Genomic DNA, 19,289 nt, shown 5'->3' with positions numbered 1-19,289 from the left:
AGCGTTAGGATGGATAGTGAACTTATCCAAGAGTCAGCTTTCTACTTCTCAGGTTTTGGAGTTTTTGGGCACACGTTTCGATACCTGTCTAGGAAAAGTATTTCTCATGGAGGAGCGAATTGCCAAGCTACAGGCTCAAGTTCATAACCTGATGGAGGTCTGAATGCCCAGGGTCTGAGATTACTTGCAGGTCCTCAGTTCCATGGCTTTGACCTTGGAGCTAGTCCTGTGGGCATTTGCTCATATGAGACCTCTTCAGAAGGCGATGCTATCCTGGTGGGATCCGATGTCAGAGCAGTTCCATCTTCCATCTTCCACTACCACTTACCAGGTCCACCAGGTCCAGTCTTCTGTGGTGGCTTGGCCTGGACCATTTATGCCACGGGGTGGACCTCAAGGTGCCTCAGTGGATGGTGGTTACCACCGGCGTGAGTATTTCTGGTTGGGGAGTTGTGTGTCAGTCCCAGTCAGTACAGGGACTTTGGTCGGCAGAGGAATCGACTTGGTTCATCAACCACTTAGAGACAAGAGTGGTACGGTTGACTCTGGAAGCATTTATTCCCCTTCTGCGCAACCGGGCAGTCAGAGTTCTGTCAGACAGTGCAACAGTGGAGGTCTATATCAAACATCAGGGAGGTACCAAGAGTCTGGTGGTTGCTCTGGAAGTAGAGAGGCTGATGGTGTGGGCGGAGCAGCATCTGGCCAAGATAGTGGCATCGCACTTTGTGGGGGTCCGACAATGTGCAAGTAGATTTTCTCAGCCGACAGCAGTTAGATCCTGAAGAATGGGAGCTATCGGAAGAAGCAATGTCTCTCATTTCTCGCAGGTGGGGAATGCCTCATATGAATCTGATGTCAACCCAGAAGAATACCAAGGCATCGCATTTCTTCAGTTGCAGAAGAGAGCACAGAGCGGAAGGGGTCAGTGCTGTTAAGCGCCACACCATTTTTTATGATGCTTATATATCCAGGGATACAAGAACACTTAGATTTTGGTAGAAAGCATAATTTTTTATTGATCAATATAAGTATTCTTGGGAGATGCTGATGCCATTTCTTTGACAAATTGACTACCAGCATCTCATTGTATACAGGAAGTGATCCTTCTTTTATAGATAACATACAATATCATGGAAGATTCTAGAGTGCGTGACTACCTCGAGGATAATTTACATAGGTTGTCATGTCAACAGCATGATAAGATCATCCCTAGCTACCCCTGAGTATTTCCCCAAGGTGGGGCCCATTTACCATCTCTCTGTAGATAGTCCTTTGTTCTGTTAGAATCTTGCTGGTCAGGGTAATTAGCACATCTGAAGTTGTTTACAGATACTCCTGAGAATAGTGCCTCTTATTGTGACAATATAGCCTGAAGTTCACGCCATTGGCTTCTGCTTTGTGTGACCCTATGATTAGGCATCACCTTATGGAGCCAGCTTGACTGCCTGTCCAGATGTCCTGGGAATTCTGCAAGTCATTCTCAATAAGTCACTTAGAGTTCATACAGCCAGGACAGGCTAAGCAGAGGATTTTATTTATTTATTTATTTATTTATTTAACAGTTTTCTATACCGACATTAAAATACACATCATATCGGTTTACAGTGTAACAGCAGGTGGAAAGTACATCAAACAGGGATGGGGGAGTGGACAAATATCAAACAAGAATTAGAAGGGCTCTAACCGAGAGCCCGAGGAATAAAACTGAACGATAGAGGGGGAGGGGTATAAAAGAGGGAGAAAGAGAACTATTTTCAAGGCTTAGGAAGGAGAAGGGAGATGATTATTTACACAGCAGAAAGGTGAGTGATGGAGAGTGATGTGTAATTGCAGATTTAGTCCGGGAAGGCTTGGTGGAAGAGCCAGGTTTTTAGCATTTTTCTGAATTTGGTTGGGCATGACTCCAGACATAGATTTAAGGGGAGTGCATTCCATTGGGTTGGGCCTGCAATAGAGAAGGCACGAGCCCTGGTGGAGGTTAGTCGGGCCCTCTTGATGGGAGGGATTTGAAGAGTATAAGTGTAGTTTGCTCTGGTGGGGCGGGTTGATTGTGTGAAACGGATCGGTTCAGACAGCCAGGAGAAGTTATCTTTGTAGATAGCTTTATGCATGATAGTGAGTGTTTTGAAAATGATCCGTGATGGGATGGGAAGCCAGTGCAGGTCCTTGAGGATGGGGGTTATGTGGTCGGTTTTTCTGGCATTGCTAATTATCCGTGCCATAGCGTTTTGGAGGATCTGTAGAGGTTTTATGGTGGAGTAGGGGAGACCGTGGTACAGCGAGTTACAGTAATCTAATTTGGATGACAAGGTAGCTTGGATGACTGTTTTGAGGTCTTGTGTGTGGAGCAGCGGCTTGAGCTTTTTTATGACGTTGAGTTTGTAGAATCCACTTTTGAGTATGGAACTAATATGGTTTTTCAGGTTCAGTGATGGGTCGATAAGGACGCCGAGGTTGCGAACTGAGGGATGTGAGGTGAGGGAAAAGGCCATGGGGTCCTTGGGGGGAATGGACTTGAGGGTCTGATTGTTGTGGATGAAGATGAGCTCAGTTTTAGATGAGTTATTCTGGGGCATTTGCCTTTCTCCATGTTGGTTTTCTATTCAGGCACACTCCTCAATGCCCTAGTGCTTCCCTGGCCTCACGATGTTCTGATCTATGTGTTTCCTCCATGGCTTCTGGTGGGCAAGGTTGTAAGGAGAATAGAGGAAGGGTGATTCTCGTAGCTCCGGAGTGGCACAAAGGCCTTGGTTTGCGGATCTGGTCAATATGGTGGTGGATGGTCCACTGAGGCTGGGCCACCTACAGAATCTTCTGTGGCAGGGGCCTATATTTTCAGATCAGGCAGATCGCTTTTGTCTAGCGGCTTGGCTTTTGAAAGGAGGCAATTAAGATAAAAAGGGTACCCAGAGGATGATATTTCTACTCTGTTGCGTGCTCATAAGACCTCTGCTTTGGCATATGTGCAAGTCTGGAGAGTCTTCGAGTCCTGGTGTGTGGAGCAGGGGGTTGTCCCTCATCGAGTTTCAGTGCCACAGATTCTGGCTTTCTTGCAAAGAGGCCTAGTGAAGGGTTTATCCTTTAGTTCCCTGAGAGTGAAGGTCTCGGCCTCGGCTTGTTTGTGTAGCAAAGTTCGGGGACTCCCTCTGGCTGCACATCCAGATGTGGTGCGTTTTCTCCGTGGGGCGAAGCATTTGTGCCCCTCTGTTCGTAAGGTGTGTCCTTCTTAGAACCTTAACTTGGTCCTTAAGGTGTTGTGTCAAGCGCCATTTGAGCCTCTTAAGAGGGCCACCATAAAGGATCTCACTTTGAAAATGGTATTTTTGGCGGCAATTTGTTCGGCCAGAAGGGAGTCTGAATTTTAAACCCTGATGTGCAGGGTTTTTGCGGATTTCAGATTCCAGGGTCTCTTTGCGCACAGTCCCATCTTTTTTGCCAAAGGTGGTTTCGGATTTCAACTTAAGTCAGTCAGTGGAGCTTCCAGCCTTTCCTGATCTAGAGGTGGGGGGTCACCTCATGTGAAAGAATTAAGACGTCTGGATGTCAGAAGGGCTTTGTTGTTCTATCTAGAAGTTACCACAGTTTCAGGTTGTCGGATCACTTTTTTGTGCTATGGAGTGGCGCAAAAAAGGGACAAAAGGCTTCAAAAGCCAACATTGCAAAGTGGTTGAAGGACGCTATTAGTTCCGCTTACATCTGTCAAGGTCGTCCTATCCCGGAGGGGTTAAGGGCTCATTCTACCCGGTCGCAGGCAGCCTCCTGGGCAGAATGTCAGCTATTGTCGCCACAGGAAATTTGCCGGGCAGCTACTTGGAAGTCTATGCATACTTTTGCCAGACACCACCGATTGGAAGTCCAGGCCTCAGATGTCAGAAATTTTGGTGCAAGTGTCTTGTAGTGGGACTCTCGCTTCCCAGTTAGGGAAGCTTTGTACATCCCAGGAGTCTGGACTGATCTGGGTACATATAGGGAAAGAAATATTGGTCCTTGCCTGCTAATGTTCATTCCTGTAGTACCACAGATCAGTCCAGAGTCCCTCCTGGTGGTGGAGAAAAGTGTAGGGAGAGTCCGCTCGATCGTTTATAATATTGATTCTGAAAATTTCTGAAGAATGGCACAGGTTTCTCATTGGTGTTTGTTTTCAGATATAACTTTGGTTACGATTCACATTTAGGGTTTTCCTCTTTCCTCTGCTCATTCTGGGGAAATTTGTTAAATAAGTTTGGTTATAATATTTATGCTTGGGTACTGAGTAATACTGAGAAGCTGCAGGTGGCACACTGGGTTAAAGAGGTGGTGTCTGCAAAACTTTCTCTGTTCCACCTGCTGGAAGGGAGGCAAAACCCAGGAGTCTGGATTGATCTGTGGTACTACAGGAACGAAAATTAGCAGATCAGAAGGAATTTTCCTATTCTTTATATTACTCCTGGGGAAATTATGTGCAAAAAAATTTAAAAATCTACACACAAAAACTTTAAATTCTGCAAAATTCTGCATACTTTATATTAGTCAAAATAACACAATTTCATTGACAGTCTTTAAAAAATTACATTTTAAATTAATACAGAAAAAAGTTATTACTTAAAGATGCAGAATTTTAAATATTTTGAGCAGAATTTCCCTAGAAATTCACTGTAAGAGTGTCCCTTCAACTCTCTCTCCTACTCCCCTGGCCACTTTGCCCTCTCAGGCCCCAACTTCTCCACCTGCGAGTATCTCTCCCCTCCACCTCTAAGTTCAACCCCTTCCACTCTATCGCCACTCACAGAGTTTGACGCCGTTCTCAGTACTGCCCCTCACACAGGCTCCCTCTGGCCCTATATCTCTCTCTCACACACATGCTCCCTCTCTCTAGTGCACATACACACACCCTCATACAGGCTGTCTCACTCTCTCACACACACACATCCCCTCATACAGAGTCCCTCTCTCTCACACACACTCATCCCTTCATACAGAGTGCTTGTTGCGTCGGATGTGGACCCTTGGGCCGAGGTGGGGTTGATGCAACCCGTAGGTAGGGACCTATGGGTCCCCACCATCGGCAGGTGGAGTGGGCTGAAGTTAGAGGCCGCTGGAGCTTCACCTATACCAGCCTTTGTTCCCCTCGGGTTGAGCCTTTGGGTGCCGGGGCCGGCAGGACTTAGGTGGGCCTCGAGGTTAGTTAGTAAAGAGAAGAGATTCAGCCCAGAGACAGCAGCCAATAGGTGGCGTAGTTCTACCCTGGACTGGGTTTGGTACAGGAACTCAGGTGCCAAAAGAACGGAAGATAACTGGAGGCGCTTAAGCAAAGAAAGGCTGGAGCCTTGTAAGTCCACGTCCAGGGGATAGGCAAGAGGAGGCATCACTGACAGGCTGGGATCAGAGCTGGTGGCAAGCAAAGGTCGTGGCAAGCAATGTAGAACTCTGGACATGGAGAGGTCTGTAGCATAGTCAATCAAGGCAATGGTCAAGGCACGGAGAAGGCAGGCGTAGTCAGGCAAAGCTGTGGTCAGGGCACGGAGAAGGCAGGCGTAGTCAAGCATGGCTGAGGTCCAAGACTGGAGGGAGGCTGAAGAGTAGTCAGGCATAGCAGAGGTCCGGGGCTGGAGAGAGGCTGAAGAGTAGTCAGGCATAGCAGAGGTCCAGGGCTGGAGAGAGGCTGAAGAGTAGTCAGGCGTAGCAGAGGTCTGGGGCTAGAGAGAGACTGGAGTAGTCAGGCGTAGCAGAGGTCCGGAGCTTTAGATAGGCTGAAGCGTAGTCAAACAAAACAGAGTTGAAATCCAAAGAGTCAGTCCAACACGTAGACGAGGCAGGAATGAGGAAGACAGGAACCGGGAACCACAGGAATCGGGAACACGAAGTAGAGAGGATTCTCTATCAGCAATGAGTACGAAGAGCACGAGGAGACCTGTTGCAAAGGCAATGCTATGGAGCAAGGCCTGAGCTTATATACTCTGAAGAGTCTGACGTCAGCATCCAGGGCTGCAGCCAGGTTCCCGCAGCAGGCCCTTTAAAAAAACTAGAGATGTGTGCGCACGCACCTAGGGAGGGGCACAGCACCGATGGCTGCGTCTCTCCGCAGGCCACGCGGAGAGGCCTGACGAACAAGGACACCTTGGCTGGCAACACTGGGGACCATGGCAGAGCCAGAGGCACCAGAAGCGACCTGTGGTCGGAGCTGGCGGCCCACCGTCGCCAGCGAAGAGGAACTAGGAGCTGGAGTCCGTATGAGAAGGTAAGAGGGCTGCGCCACGGGTCTGCCGCAGGCGGCACGCGTAACAGTCCTTCTCTCTTGCATACACACCCACACAAAATCCCTCTCCCTCACACATATACTCTCACACAGGCTACCTATGTCTCTCTCTCACACACCCCTTCACACAAGCTGTCTCTCACACATACACAATCCATTCACACAGGCTAGCACCCTCATATACACGTGATCCCTTTTTCATACACACCAGCTCCCAATCTCTCACATACATACACACTCCTTTACAATCTTCTCATATAGGCTCCCTCTCTCTGGCACCCACACTCAAGCACTCCCCTGCTCTCTCTCACAACCCCCTGCTTACCCCCCCATTCTCTCTCAGACCCCCCCCTGCTCACCTCCCTGCTCTCTCACCTCCCATGCTCTCACAACCCCCTGCTCACCCCCTGCTCTCTTTCTCACACTCCATTCCCCCTGCTCTCTCTCTCACCCCCTCCCCCCCCACACACCTCTCTACACACACTCACTCTCACTGGGGCCTTCATCTTCGCCGCAAGTGGAGCAAGGCCCACAGCACGCCGAGGCTTTAATCTTCGCGGCAAATGGTGCACGCTCTGTTCGCAGCATGCTGGAGCCTTCATCTTCCTCGTAAATGGCGTGTGCTCCATTTGCAGCAGGCCAGGGTCTCCTCTGCAATTTTCTGCTCAGAATTTGGCAATTCTGCATAGGGGGGAATTCTAAGCAAATTCTGCGCTCCACAATAGCGCAGAATTCCCCTAGGACTATTATATACATCTCTGATATATGGTTGTTATGGCCGTCGGTTGCAGGAAGCCGCGACCGGGGCCGAATGTCATGGCCGCCGGCCACAGCGGTCCGCTGTTGGGACCTACTACTCACCCACAGCGTCGGGTGAGCTCAGAGGCTCCTGCTGAAGCAGGCAGCCTTCCCCGACACTCTCCCCGCGGCCATGGCCGCTGCTGAGGACGGCCGCAGATCTCTGCTCGGCTGGGTCGACTCCTTCCCCTGCTGGCTGAATTAAAGCCGTGCGCGCGGCTGAAGATATGATTTAAAGGGGCCATGACAGGAAGTGTCGTGGCTCCTTCCCGGGACTCCTACCTCATCTTAGGAATTTAAGTCAAGGTCTGCTCCTCAAACCTCGCCTTGGTATTGAGGCTCTGGAGGGAGCTTGCCTGTGCTCCATGTTCCTGGTTCCATTCCACGTCTTGTTCCTGCTTCCTGTCTCCACGGATTTTGACCTTCGGACTGGCTTCGGACCTTTCTCCTGCTTTGATCCTGGACTGGCTTCAGACCTTTCTCCTGACTTGCTTCTGGACCAGCATACGACCCTTCTCTGGACTTCGACCCTTGGACCGGCTCTTGACTATTCTTCGACTCCTGGACTGTCTACAACCTGCTGGAGGCGCCAGCCATCTGGAATCCGCGACCCGCAGGAGGCACCTGCATCCAGACCTACAATCAGTCTTCGGTGACTCTCCTGTCCCAACGGCCGGGTTCCTATGGGCTCCTCCTGGGGGAATCACGACCTTCCAGGGTGAAGTCTTCTTTCAACATTTGCATCTTCAGGCCTTGCCCTCCGACGGTAGAGACCTAAAGGGTTGTACCATTTTGGGGTAGTGCTAACTCTACCTCAGAACAGGGGTCCACTTCCAGGATCGTAACAGAATACCAAGGCCATGGACCCGGCAGAGGCTTCAGCTCATCAGGCCATCCCTGGACTGGCCCAGAAAGTCATGGAGCAACAACGGATCCTAGAATCTATGGCAGCCTCCCTGGTGCGACTCAACGCCCGTCAGGTTTCTATTACGGCGGTTCAGACAGCTCCTCCAATCCTGTCCGTGGGACAGGGTAATACCCGTTCTGTGATTCCTTTGCCTATTCCTCCAAGTCACACTGGTGAACCTCGTTTATGCCAAGGATTCCTCGATCAATGCAGTATGCATTTCCATTTACAAGCTTCATTGTTTCCGGATGATTGACTAAGACTACATATATTTTGTCCTTGTTGGAAAGCAAAGCCCTAGTATGGGCTTCCCCCTACTGGAGACAGTCAGAGCCAATCCTGCAAAATCTACCTCAGTTCTTGAAACTGTTCCAAACTATATTTGATGATCCAGGAAAACAGGTAGTTTCTGGTTCCAAACTTCTACAACTTCGCCAAGGAGGTCGGCCATTGGCAGATTACACTATAGAATTCAGAACTCTTGCCTCAGAACTCCATTGGGAGGAGAGCTGTCTCAGGACCATATTCTTGAAGGGATTGTCATCCAGGATCAAGGGCGAAATGGCGGCTCATGAGTTACCTCACTCCTTGGATTCCTTGATTGACTTAGTCACCAGAATTGATCGCCGTATACAAGAAAGAGCCCGCGAAGGACGTAGTACCGGACGACACCCAACTGTACCAAGTCCTTTGTGTTCCTCTACTCCAGCAGCTCGACCTACGTCCATCACGGAAGGATCAGGCGAAGAACCCATGCAGTTGGGTCGAGGACTTCTCTCTCCAGAAGAAAGGCAAAGGGGACGTAAGGCAGGCCTCTGTTTATATTGCGGAGGATCGGGCCATCTCATTGCGCGTTGTCCTACGCATCCGGGAAACTGGCTAGGTTCTATTGGGGGAGTAACCCTAGGCACCACTACTTCGGCTCCCCACTCACACTTCAGATCACTCTGCTCCTTGGAGACTACAAATTTTCTACGCTGGCATTAGTAGATTCCGGGGCTGGAGGAAGTTTCATCCTGCAAGATGTGGTAGAACAACTACATATTTCTACCCGGCCGTGTCCTAGGCCTTTAATCATTTCATCCATCCTCGGAGACCCTTTGCCAGGGAGAATAACTCATCATACAATTCCCTGATTGCCATATTGCACCGAATCATACCGAAAGTATCACTTTCCATATTATTCAGAAAGCCATTCACCCAGTTATTCTTGGGATTCCTTGGTTGCAATGTCACAATCCACAGTTCGACTGGACATCTCTTAGACTGGTTCATTGGGGTCCCACATGTCATGAAACCTGTATTAAAGGATCCGATGCCTCTAGTACTCATATCTGCACCACTCGTCTGGTGGGCCTTCCTTCCTAGTATGGACAATTCACCGATGTTTTTTCTAAGAAGGCCGCGGATACGTTGCCCCCACACCGAGAGTTTGATTGTACCATAAATTTGGTTCCTGGGACTACCCCACCGCGTGGTAGGGTCTATCCGCTATCCACCTTGGAAACTCGTGCCAAGAATGAATATATCCGAGACAATCTACAGAAGGGATTCATTCGATGATCCAAATCCCCAGCAGGGGCTGGGTTTTTCTTCGTTGAAAAAAGGAAGGTACATTACGCCTTTGTATTGATTACCGTGGACTTAATGCAATCACGATCAAGGATCGATACCCACTACCACTGATAGCGGAACTCTTTGACCGCCTTCAGGGAGCCAGAGTGTTCTCTAAATTGGATCTTCGTGGAGCGTATAATTTAATCAGGATTTGGGAGGGTGATAAATGGAAGACCGCTTTTAACACCAGAGACGGTCATTATGAATATCTTGTTATGCCCTTCGGATTGACTAATGCTCCTGCAGTATTTCAGCATCTCATTAATGAAATATTCCGATATCTACTTTATGTGTGCGTAGTGGTCTACCTCGATGACATTTTGAATTTTTTCCTCTAATTTAGAGACACATCGGCAACAAGTTGTTCAGGTGTTACAAGGCTTAAGAGAGAACCGTTTATATGCCAAAATCGAAAAATGCATCTTTGAACAGGAATCCTTACCCTTTTTGGGGTACATTATTTACAAACATGGTTTCCAGATGGATCCTTCCAAATTAAAATGTATCCAAGAGTGGCCCCAGCCAAAAGGATTACGTGCACTTCAGCGTTTCCTTGGATTCGCAAACTACTATCATAGTTTTATCAGAACTTTTCCAAACTGGCTGCACCTCTTACCGCTCTTACCCGTAAAGGCGATATTCAAGGAATGGCCTATTGAGGCTGAACAGGCTTTTCAAGCGCTTTTCTCCAACAACCCTGTCTTTGACATCCCGATCCTAAACGTCCATTTATTGTGGAGGTGGACGCTTCTGCTGAAGGAGTAGGAGTGGTGTTAAGCCAGAATGACATATCGGAGACCTCTCATCCTTGCTCCTATTTTTCTAAGAAATTTTCATCAGCGGAACGTATCTACTCCGTCGGGGACAAAGAATTGCTTGCCATAAAACTTGCTTTTCAGGAATGGCGGCAATGGCTGGAAGGAGCTCAGCACCGTATAACAGTATATATGAATCACAAGAATTTGGTATATCTACAGCAGGCTCAATGTTTGAACTCGCGCCAAGCCCGTTGGGCACTCTTTTTTACACGTTTTCACTTCGAACTGCGATATCGCCCAGCCAACAAGAATGTTAAGGCTGATGCCTTATCCCGATCGTTTTCCACTGATGACATAGAGGAACCCATTCAGCATATTATAGATCCAGCCTGCATCACCCTAGCTGCAGCCTAAAACGGTGGTACCCAAGAGACTACGTAATAAGGTGTTGGTCTGGGCACCCAGGGCGAGCCCGGACTCAGACACAACAGAACTATTGGTGGCCTGGAATGTGCAAGGACATAAAAGCATATGTGGCTTTCTGTCCAACCTATGCCCAACATAAGATTCCTACTGGAAAAACGCAAGGACTGTTACAACCATTGCCGGCACCCTCGAAGCCTTGGACACACAACTCCACAGATTTCATTGTGGACCTTCCGCCTTCGAAGGGCAACATGGTAATATGGGTAGTGGTGGATCGGTTTTCTAAAATGGCCCACTTTACCCCACTACCCTCCCTCCCGTCTGCTCCTCGGTTTGCGCAGCTGTTTATGCTCCATATCTTCCAACTTCACGGTCTGCTGCAGCACATTGTTTCCGACCGTGGTCCTCAGTTCACAGCACATTACTGGCATAATCTCTGCAAAAAATTTCACATTTCCTTGGACTTTACTACCGCATTTCACCCGCAAGCCAATGGACAGGCTGAACATACAAATTGTACATTAAAACAAATTCTGCAAATATATGTCAATTCTCGTCAAGACGACTGGGCAACTCTTCTCTCTTGGGCTGAATTTTCCCATAATTCTCACGCCTGTACTTCTACGGGGGCTTCACCTTTTCAAATCATATTTGGATGGCAACCCAGGCCATCCTTGCCTTTGCCGTTACCTGTTCCATCCCCAGCAGCCCAGTTCATGGCTACACAATTAAGACGGCTATGGGTCCATACTCAGCAGATGCTCCGGAAAGCGGCTCTAACCGCCAAACACTTTGCCGATAGGCAGCGACCAGCCCCCCGGTTCCGTCCAGGTGAAAATGTATGGCTGAGCACCTGGCACATCCGCCTGAGAGTTCCGTCCATGCAATTAGCTCCTCGTTATATTGGACCCTTTTCGGTTCTTCGACAACTAGGCCCCGTGACTTATCAACTTCGTCTGCCGGCCACATTAAAGATCCACAGTTCCTTCCACACGTCTCTTTTGAAGCCCTTGGTCCTCACCTGGCCTACTCGGAAGGTTCCTGAAGCACATCAGTTCAGGGCAGAGGAGGATAATATATATCAAGTGTGTGAAGTACTAGATGTCCGGAAACGAGGCAACACATGGGAATACCTCCTAGCGTGGGAAGGATTCAGACCTGAGGAGAATTCTTGAGAACCTGCTAAGAAGTTAGCCAGATAAGTTTATCCAGCTAAATCTAGGTCTACTTTCAGGTAGGCCTAAAGTTAGCTGGTTGTCTTAATCAGATAATGCCAAATATCGGTGTTTATCCATGTAACTTAGTTGGATAAGTGGCACTGGCCCCAGCACTCTCTTGGCTGTCCAATTAATTTTTAGCCAGCTATTTAGCCAGATAACTGAGAGGCATTCAGCGCACAGGAAATCTGAAACCCCAACATTGGTCCAGCTAAACATAGCCAGACAAATGCAGTGAAGTACACCTTTCCAATCTTGTTGGATATTAGCTTGCCATTGGTTCTTCATTGTGACCATGTGCTTTTACTCACTAAAGAAGTGTGGATATCTCACTACAGTGTACACCTGAAGTGCCTTATTGCATTTTTTAAATTATTGTACCTTGTTTTTATTTAATTTGTTTTATTTGCTGGAATATCAATATGCAGCAGAACCTTAGGTGACCAGTTAAGGAAAAGGGAATTTCTGTCATTTTATAATGTATAATAAGCTGAAGTTAGATGACACAGCCCTATCTAAACACTGAGTACTGTTGTGAAATTCTTGCAGGTATCGACCAAGCACAGAAGATGTTCTTCTGCGTGCATTTGAGGTTTGTAAGAAAATAATTCTTATCCTCCATTTTATCAGCGCAATATTTGTTCTCTAAAGTGAAGCAGTAATTTGGCTTCTATTTGGCACTATCATATTATCTTCATAGAGAGGATAATTTTCAAAAGCATTTCCTTGGGTAAAACAATGGTTTACCTGTGGGAATGACCTGCTATAAAATGATCTGCCTGATATGTAGGTAAAAATACACATGTAGCCTCTACACATGAGCCTCTAACCATGACGAAAAGGTGTTCCAGTTGGGAGGAGACGGGTTTGCACTTAGGCATATACTTTGTATTTCCAAAAGTATGCACATATTTTTCCTCCAAAAAAACCCCAACTCCTTTGCACACACATTGGAGTCCATTTTCAGCCATTATGCTTAACCTATGCAGCTAATTCTGGTCAGGCCATGGGGTGTTCGAAAGTTAGTCGGATAAACATAGGCTAATTAGCAAGGTATATTCAGCGGTGCAGTCGCGCTGCTGAATATTCCCAGCTATCTTAAAGTTAGCCGGTTATGTCTACGGCCTGACCAGAATTAGCCGCATAGGTTAAGCATAACTTATGCAGCTAACTCTGCTCCGCCCGAAAACACCTCCTGCTTGCCCCCAGAATACCCCTAACTTATGTGGCTAAATTCTAGCCACATATGGCAATGAATATCGCCGGAGTAGCCATGGCTTTTGAATATCGACCCCATTTATTTATTTATTTGCTTACTTACTTATTTACATTTGATATTCTGCCTTTTACCAGGAATGGCCTCAAGGCAGATTACAATTGATTTAAAATCAAATGAATTACAATAATTTACAGTTGTGTTCAAATTTACAATAGTGTTCAAATTTACAATGAAATAGCATTGGGAATCCAGGGTATATAACTTCAAATCCTAATCAGATGTACAGGTACTTGGAACAGGGAAGAGCAATCTCTGCAGCGAAGACTGGTTGAAAATTCATGCCTTAGCTTTTTCCCTAAAGTAAGGTAGCAAGATAATGATACTTTGTTCCAAATTTTTGGTGCATAACAAATGAAGGCACAAAGTCTAGTGCAGCCAGAGGAGGCGAGATGAGAAAACCATTTTTGAGATCTCTTGAGGGGTGTGTAGTAGGAACATAGAAGTTGCATGAGGTACTCAGGTACTTGTTTATTCACACACTTGTAGACAAAGCAGAGTGTTTTACATAGAAACATAGAAATGACGGCAGAAGAAAAAGACCAATTGGCCCATCCAGTCTGCCCCAGCAAGCTCCCACACATATTTTCCCATACTTAGATGTTTCACCGACCACCAAGTTCAGGGCCCTTGTTGGTAACTGTTTGATTCAAATTTCCTGCCACCCCCTGCCGTTGATGCAGAGAGTAATGTTGGAGTTTGATCAAAGGTGAGTATAAAGCTTAATGGTTAAGGGTAGTAACCGCCGCATCAAGCAAGTTACCTCGATGCTTGATTACCCAGACTGCACAGATCAATGCCTTGTTGGATGTTGTCTGAATGTAAATCCTTTTTTCCACATTTCTCCCTGCGGTTGAAGCAGAGAGCAATGTTGATTATGCATTCAAAGTGAAGTATCAGGGTTAATTGGTTTAGGGTAGTAACCACCGCAATAAGCAAGCTACCCCAATGCTTATTTGTTTACCCAGACTGTGTGGTTCAGTCTTTGTTGGTTGTTGTCTGAATGCAAATCCTCTTTTCCACATTTCCCCTTGCTGTTGAAGCAGAGAGCAATGTTGGAGTTGCATTAACCGTGTGAAGGCTTATTGAGTAAGGGTAGTAATCACCAGGTAGTAGCTTCCATTCCAGCAAGCCACCCCCATGGCTCTTCTCTTCATTCCCATCCTCTATTCTTTATGGATCCACAGTGTTTATCCCATGCCCCTTTGAAATCCTTCACAGTTTTAGTCTTCACCACTTCCTCTGGAAGGGCTTTCCAGGCATCCACCACCCTCTCTGTGAAGAAATACTTCCTGACATTGGTTCTGAGTCTTCCTCCCTGGAGTTTCAAATCGTGACCCCTAGTTCTACTGATTTTTTTCCAATGGAAAAGGTTTGTTGTTGACCATGGATCATTAAAACCTTTCAAGTATCTGAATGTCTGTATCATATCACCCCTGCTCCTCCTCTCCTCCAGGGTATACGTATTTAGGTTCTTCAGTCTCTCCTTATAAGTCATTTTCTGAAGACCATCCACCTTTTTGGTCGCCCTTCTCTGGACCACCTCCATCCTGTCTCTGACCCTTTGGAAATACGGTCTCCAAAACTGAACACAGTACTCCAGGTGAGGCCTCACCAAGGTCCTGTACAAGGGGATCATCACTTCCTTTCTCTTACTAGATATTCCTCTCTCTATGCAGCCCAGCATTCTTCTGGCTTTAGCTATCGCCTTGTCACATTGTTTCGCCAACTTCAGATCATTAGATACTATCACTCCAAGGTCTCTCTCCTGCTCTGTGTACATCAGTCCTTCGCCCCCCATCAAATACCGTTCTTTTGGATTTCCACACCCCATATGCATGACTCTGCACTTCTTGGCATTGAATTTGAGCTGTCATTTCCCTGTACATACCCGGATCAGTCCAGACTGTGGGTTGAGCCTCCTTTCCAGCAGGTGGAGACAGACTAAAACTGAAAGGATATCCTATATGAGGACAGAGCCTATCCTGTAACCCTTCAGTATTTGTCTGTCTCCAGCAGGTGCAGCACATCTCCCTTCGGTCTCCTGATCTAGGCTAGTCAGTCTTCTTCTCTTCCTTCCTTCTGGGATCAAGCAAGTACTTATTCCTTAGGGATTTTGTAGTTGTTTTCTTCCTGTTAAAATAAAGTTAAAAGGTTAGTCAGGAAGTTGTGGATTTTTTCTTCAGGAGACGGTTCCGTCTCCTGGCTCTTGCCGGACTCAGGTTGGCTTTGCCCCTTGTGCAGTGCATAGCCTGTGTCCGTTACTGCTTCCAGGTGTGGGGACCGAGTCTGTCCAGGGCTCGTCTCCCCCCCCTCCCCCCTCTGGCTGCCGAAGGGTCTTAATGTTACGCTGCTATGCTCAGTCTATTTACAAAAAAAAAAGTGACACAGAAACAGGCTTAAGTTTAAAAGTGCTTCCAGTGCTTTTAATACTTACCTACAGCAGCAGACCAATATTCTGTGTCTTTGTCTCCCACCTGGGCTTGAACCGGCAGCCAGACAGGCAGGAGTCAGCAGGTTTCCCCCCCTGCTTCACTCCGGGCCTCCAGGCTGTCAATCAAACTTTTCTCTGCAGCCTTTTTTTCTTCAGAGCGGCTCTCTCTTTGCCACGGCAGGCGGCCTGCCTCTTCTCTGCCAGCCCCTTCGTGTTTTTTTGCGAGGGGGCCTCTTCTCTGCCAACCTGCTGGGTGGGGTAGGTCCCTCCTCTGCAGGGCTGGCAAATTTAGCCTGGGGATCGACTCCCCAGAGCTTGGCCAGGCTGTTCCTGGGTCGGGAAAGCCCGGGAATGGCGGCCATTTTGGATTTTTTGTCGGCTCTGTTTTTGGAGCTCCCTGGGGCTGGGGGGCCGATTTTTTTTGCAGCTACCCCCGATTTCAGCCCCCTGGCCCCCCAGGATGGGTTTTCTGTCACCCTCTCGCCTCTCCCTCCCCCTTCCCCACCCGGGACTTCCAGGGCTCGTTTTGTATCTAATTTTGCCCTCCTCCTGCATAGATTTTATCTAGCTAGCCTGCAGGAGGAGGAGGAAGGTTCCCCCTACCTTGCCCCCCCCCCCAACAAAAAAAAAAAATGTCCCGCTCCGCGCCGTTGACGGTTAGACCGGCTGCGGAGCCCCTGGGGTCCCTTGGGGTGCGGGTGTTCCCGGGGGTGACCCCCCGACCTCCCGGTGAATACGGTACCCCCGGATCCTGCCGCCAATCCGGATGTGGAGGATACCCTTCCACCCCTGGAGGGGGACGACCCCAGGGTCTTACGGACACCCTTACGGCCCTTTTGCCCAAGGATATGGACTCGGTCCTGGCGGGAATCAGGGATCCGGCAAGTGCCTTCTCCTCTCATCCCACGCACAAGTTTTTGCACCTGCGGGTATGGGAACACTCCAGAGCTGGACTCCAGGCGGGCCGTGCTCTGGACAAGCTCCCCCTCCCGGAGGTATGCTTCAATTTAAAAAAAAAAAAAAGAAACAATAAGCCCTCCGTAGACTACTTATGCGGTCATGGTACAGGAGGGTTTCCCGGCTCTTCAAGCCGCCCAGGTCCGCATGCTCAAGGCTCAGGTGAAGCGCATTTTTGATGTCCTGGCGCTGGGGGTGAGTGCGACTATTTGCAGCAGTTTCATGCTGCGGGCAGGTCTCAGGTGGGTTCAACAATTGCTCTGCACCCGGGACCTCCTGTGGGCGGAGGCTGTGCATACGACCTTCTCCGTGTCCATACAAAGGCGATGGCCTCGGCGATGTTCACCAAACAGCTCCTCTGGCTGCGCCACTGGTCGGCCGATCCGTCCTCCACAGCCCATTTGGGCACGTTGCCGTTCAAAGGTAAGCTGCTTTTTGGCAAAGGACCTTGAGAAACTATGGATCCTTAGGGGAAAGTAAGGTCCATCAGCTTCCGAAGGACCGTCCAAAGCCAATCCCATTCCTTTACACCCTCTCGTCCACGTTTTCGGGGCCGGAGACGGTATACCCCACGCGGGCAGGGTGACTGCTCAGGGGGATTTTCCTTCTTGGTCGCAGCCTTCTCGTGGGCGCCGTTCTCTTTCACGAGGGCCAGCCCACGCGCCCCATCCTTACGCCTGCCATACAGTGCAGTTCACTTGACTCATCCCTCGGTCGCTTTTTCCGGTTTTTTCATGGAATGGGGTCAAAATCATGTCGGACCAATGGATCCTCGACGTTCTCAGAGACGGGTACACCTTCGCTTTGCTCGAGATTTTCGGGATCTTTTCTATTTTCCCCGTGCGGTCGGTCCCCAGCGGCAAGCGGTGGAGCAAACCCCCACCAGGCTCCTGTGTTTGACTGCGATGGTCCCGGTTCCAGACAGCGAACTTGCTGCAGGCCAGTATTCTGTTTACTTTGTCGTTCCCTAACAGGACGGGTCTTCGTCCGATCTTAGGCTTCAAAAGAGTCAACCGGGTTTTCAAGATCCCGCTTTTCCGCATGAAAACTCTGCGAGCGGTCCTCGTGCCGTTTCGCCCTGGAGAGTTCCTCGCCTCACTCGTTTTGACAGAGGTGTATTTCCATTTTCCGATTCATCGCGGCTACCGTAGTCTCTTCGCGTTCACATCCTCCATCGGGACTTCCAGTTCGGGGAGCTTCCCTTGGTCTCGTGACGGCACCTCGCGCCTTCACCAAAGTCATGGTGGTGGTGGCAGCAGCTCTCCGCTGGAAAGGGATCCTTGTTCACCCCTACCTGGACGTCTGGCTCGTCAGGGCCAAGGTGGAGGCTCTTGCCGGCAGGCAGTGGATCGCATGTTAGCTCTCCTCGCGTCTCTTGGGTGCATACTGAATTTCTCCACGAGCTACCTTCAGCCCTTCCCAGAGTTAGGGTTCCTGGGAGCCCACTTCAACAACCGGGTGGGCAAGGTCTTCTTGCCTCGCGCGCGGGCTCTCGAGTTGATCGGCCAGTTTCAGAGTCGGATCTTGCTGCCTTCTCAGACGGCCTGTGTCTGCCTGCAGGTCTCGGGCCCCTTGGCTTCTGCCATCGACCTTGACCCTTGGGCTTTTGCTCATATGCGACCGTTCCAGAAAGCTTTGCTGTCCCGTTGGCAGACAGTGTCGGAACAGTTTCACACAGTCCTCCCATTTTTTGGGCCTTACCGTCGCAGACTTGCAGTGGTGGCTTTCCCTTCCTCATTTGCTACAGGGAAAGCCTCTCCAAGTCCCTCAGTGGATGATGGTAACCATGGACGCCAGTCTCTCGGGCTGGGGTGCGGTCTGCCTCTCCCAGTACGCCCAGGGGATCTGACCGGCAGCTCAGTCTTGCTGGCACATCATTCGGTTGGAGGCTTGGGCGATGTTCCTAGCTCTTCTGGAGTTTCTCCCCCTCATCCGCGGCAAGGCGATACGGGTCTTGTCCGACAGCTCCTCCACTGTGGCTTACATCAATCGCCAAGGAGGCGCCAGCAGTCTGCTGATGGCCCTGGAAACCAGCTGTCTCTTCGCCTGGGCAGAGCGACATCTACAGTGTCCGGCGGCCTCCCACATTGTGGGCAAGGGGAATGTTCAGGCCGATTTTCTCAGTTGTCAGTCGCTCGATCCCGGGGAGTGGGAACTCTCTGATGCAGCCATGAATCTCATCGTCGACAGGTGGTCCCCCACCACCTGGGCCTCATGGCGACCCTTTGCAATGCCAAGGCAAATTGGTTCTTCCACCGCTGGAGGGAACACAGCTCGGAGGGCGTAGATACTTTGGCTCTCCCTTGGCCGGCGGACGTCCTTCTGTACGTGTTCCACACCCCCCCCCCCCCCCCCCCCGTGGCCTCTGGTTGGGAAAGTTCTCAGAAGAATGGAACTCCACCAGGGTCCCGTGGTTCTGGTAGCACCAGAGTGGCCGCGCAGGCCATGGTTCGCGGATTTTCTCAACCTAGTGCCGGACGGACCTCTACGGCTATGCCATCTTCCTCGGCTCCTTCGTCAAGGACCTGTATTTGTCCGACCAGGCCGATCGCTCCTGTCTAGCGGCCTGGTTTTTGAAAGACGATGCCTAAGGTGCAAGGGCTATTAGGAGGAGGTCATCTCCACCTTGCTGCGGGCCCGGAAACAGTCGACTTCCCTGGCGTA

General features: G+C 49.4%; 1 protein-coding gene across 2 annotated transcripts in view; it reads left to right on the top strand.

The window, feature by feature from the left end:
* Nucleotides 1-19,289, top strand: part of EFCAB2 (EF-hand calcium binding domain 2) — a 122,152-nt gene that overhangs the window by 63,171 nt on the left and 39,692 nt on the right. For both annotated transcript variants that reach the window (XM_029583001.1, XM_029583002.1), the window contains exon 5: nt 12,508-12,550. In XM_029583001.1, coding sequence (XP_029438861.1) covers nt 12,508-12,550 — 43 coding nt within the window. The remainder of the gene's footprint in view (nt 1-12,507; nt 12,551-19,289) is intronic.

The sequence above is a fragment of the Rhinatrema bivittatum genome, chromosome 17 (genome assembly GCF_901001135.1).
Source record: "Rhinatrema bivittatum chromosome 17, aRhiBiv1.1, whole genome shotgun sequence".
In the NCBI taxonomy this organism is placed as follows: Eukaryota; Metazoa; Chordata; class Amphibia; order Gymnophiona; family Rhinatrematidae; genus Rhinatrema; species Rhinatrema bivittatum.
This window is presented reverse-complemented; position numbering and strand designations above follow the sequence as displayed.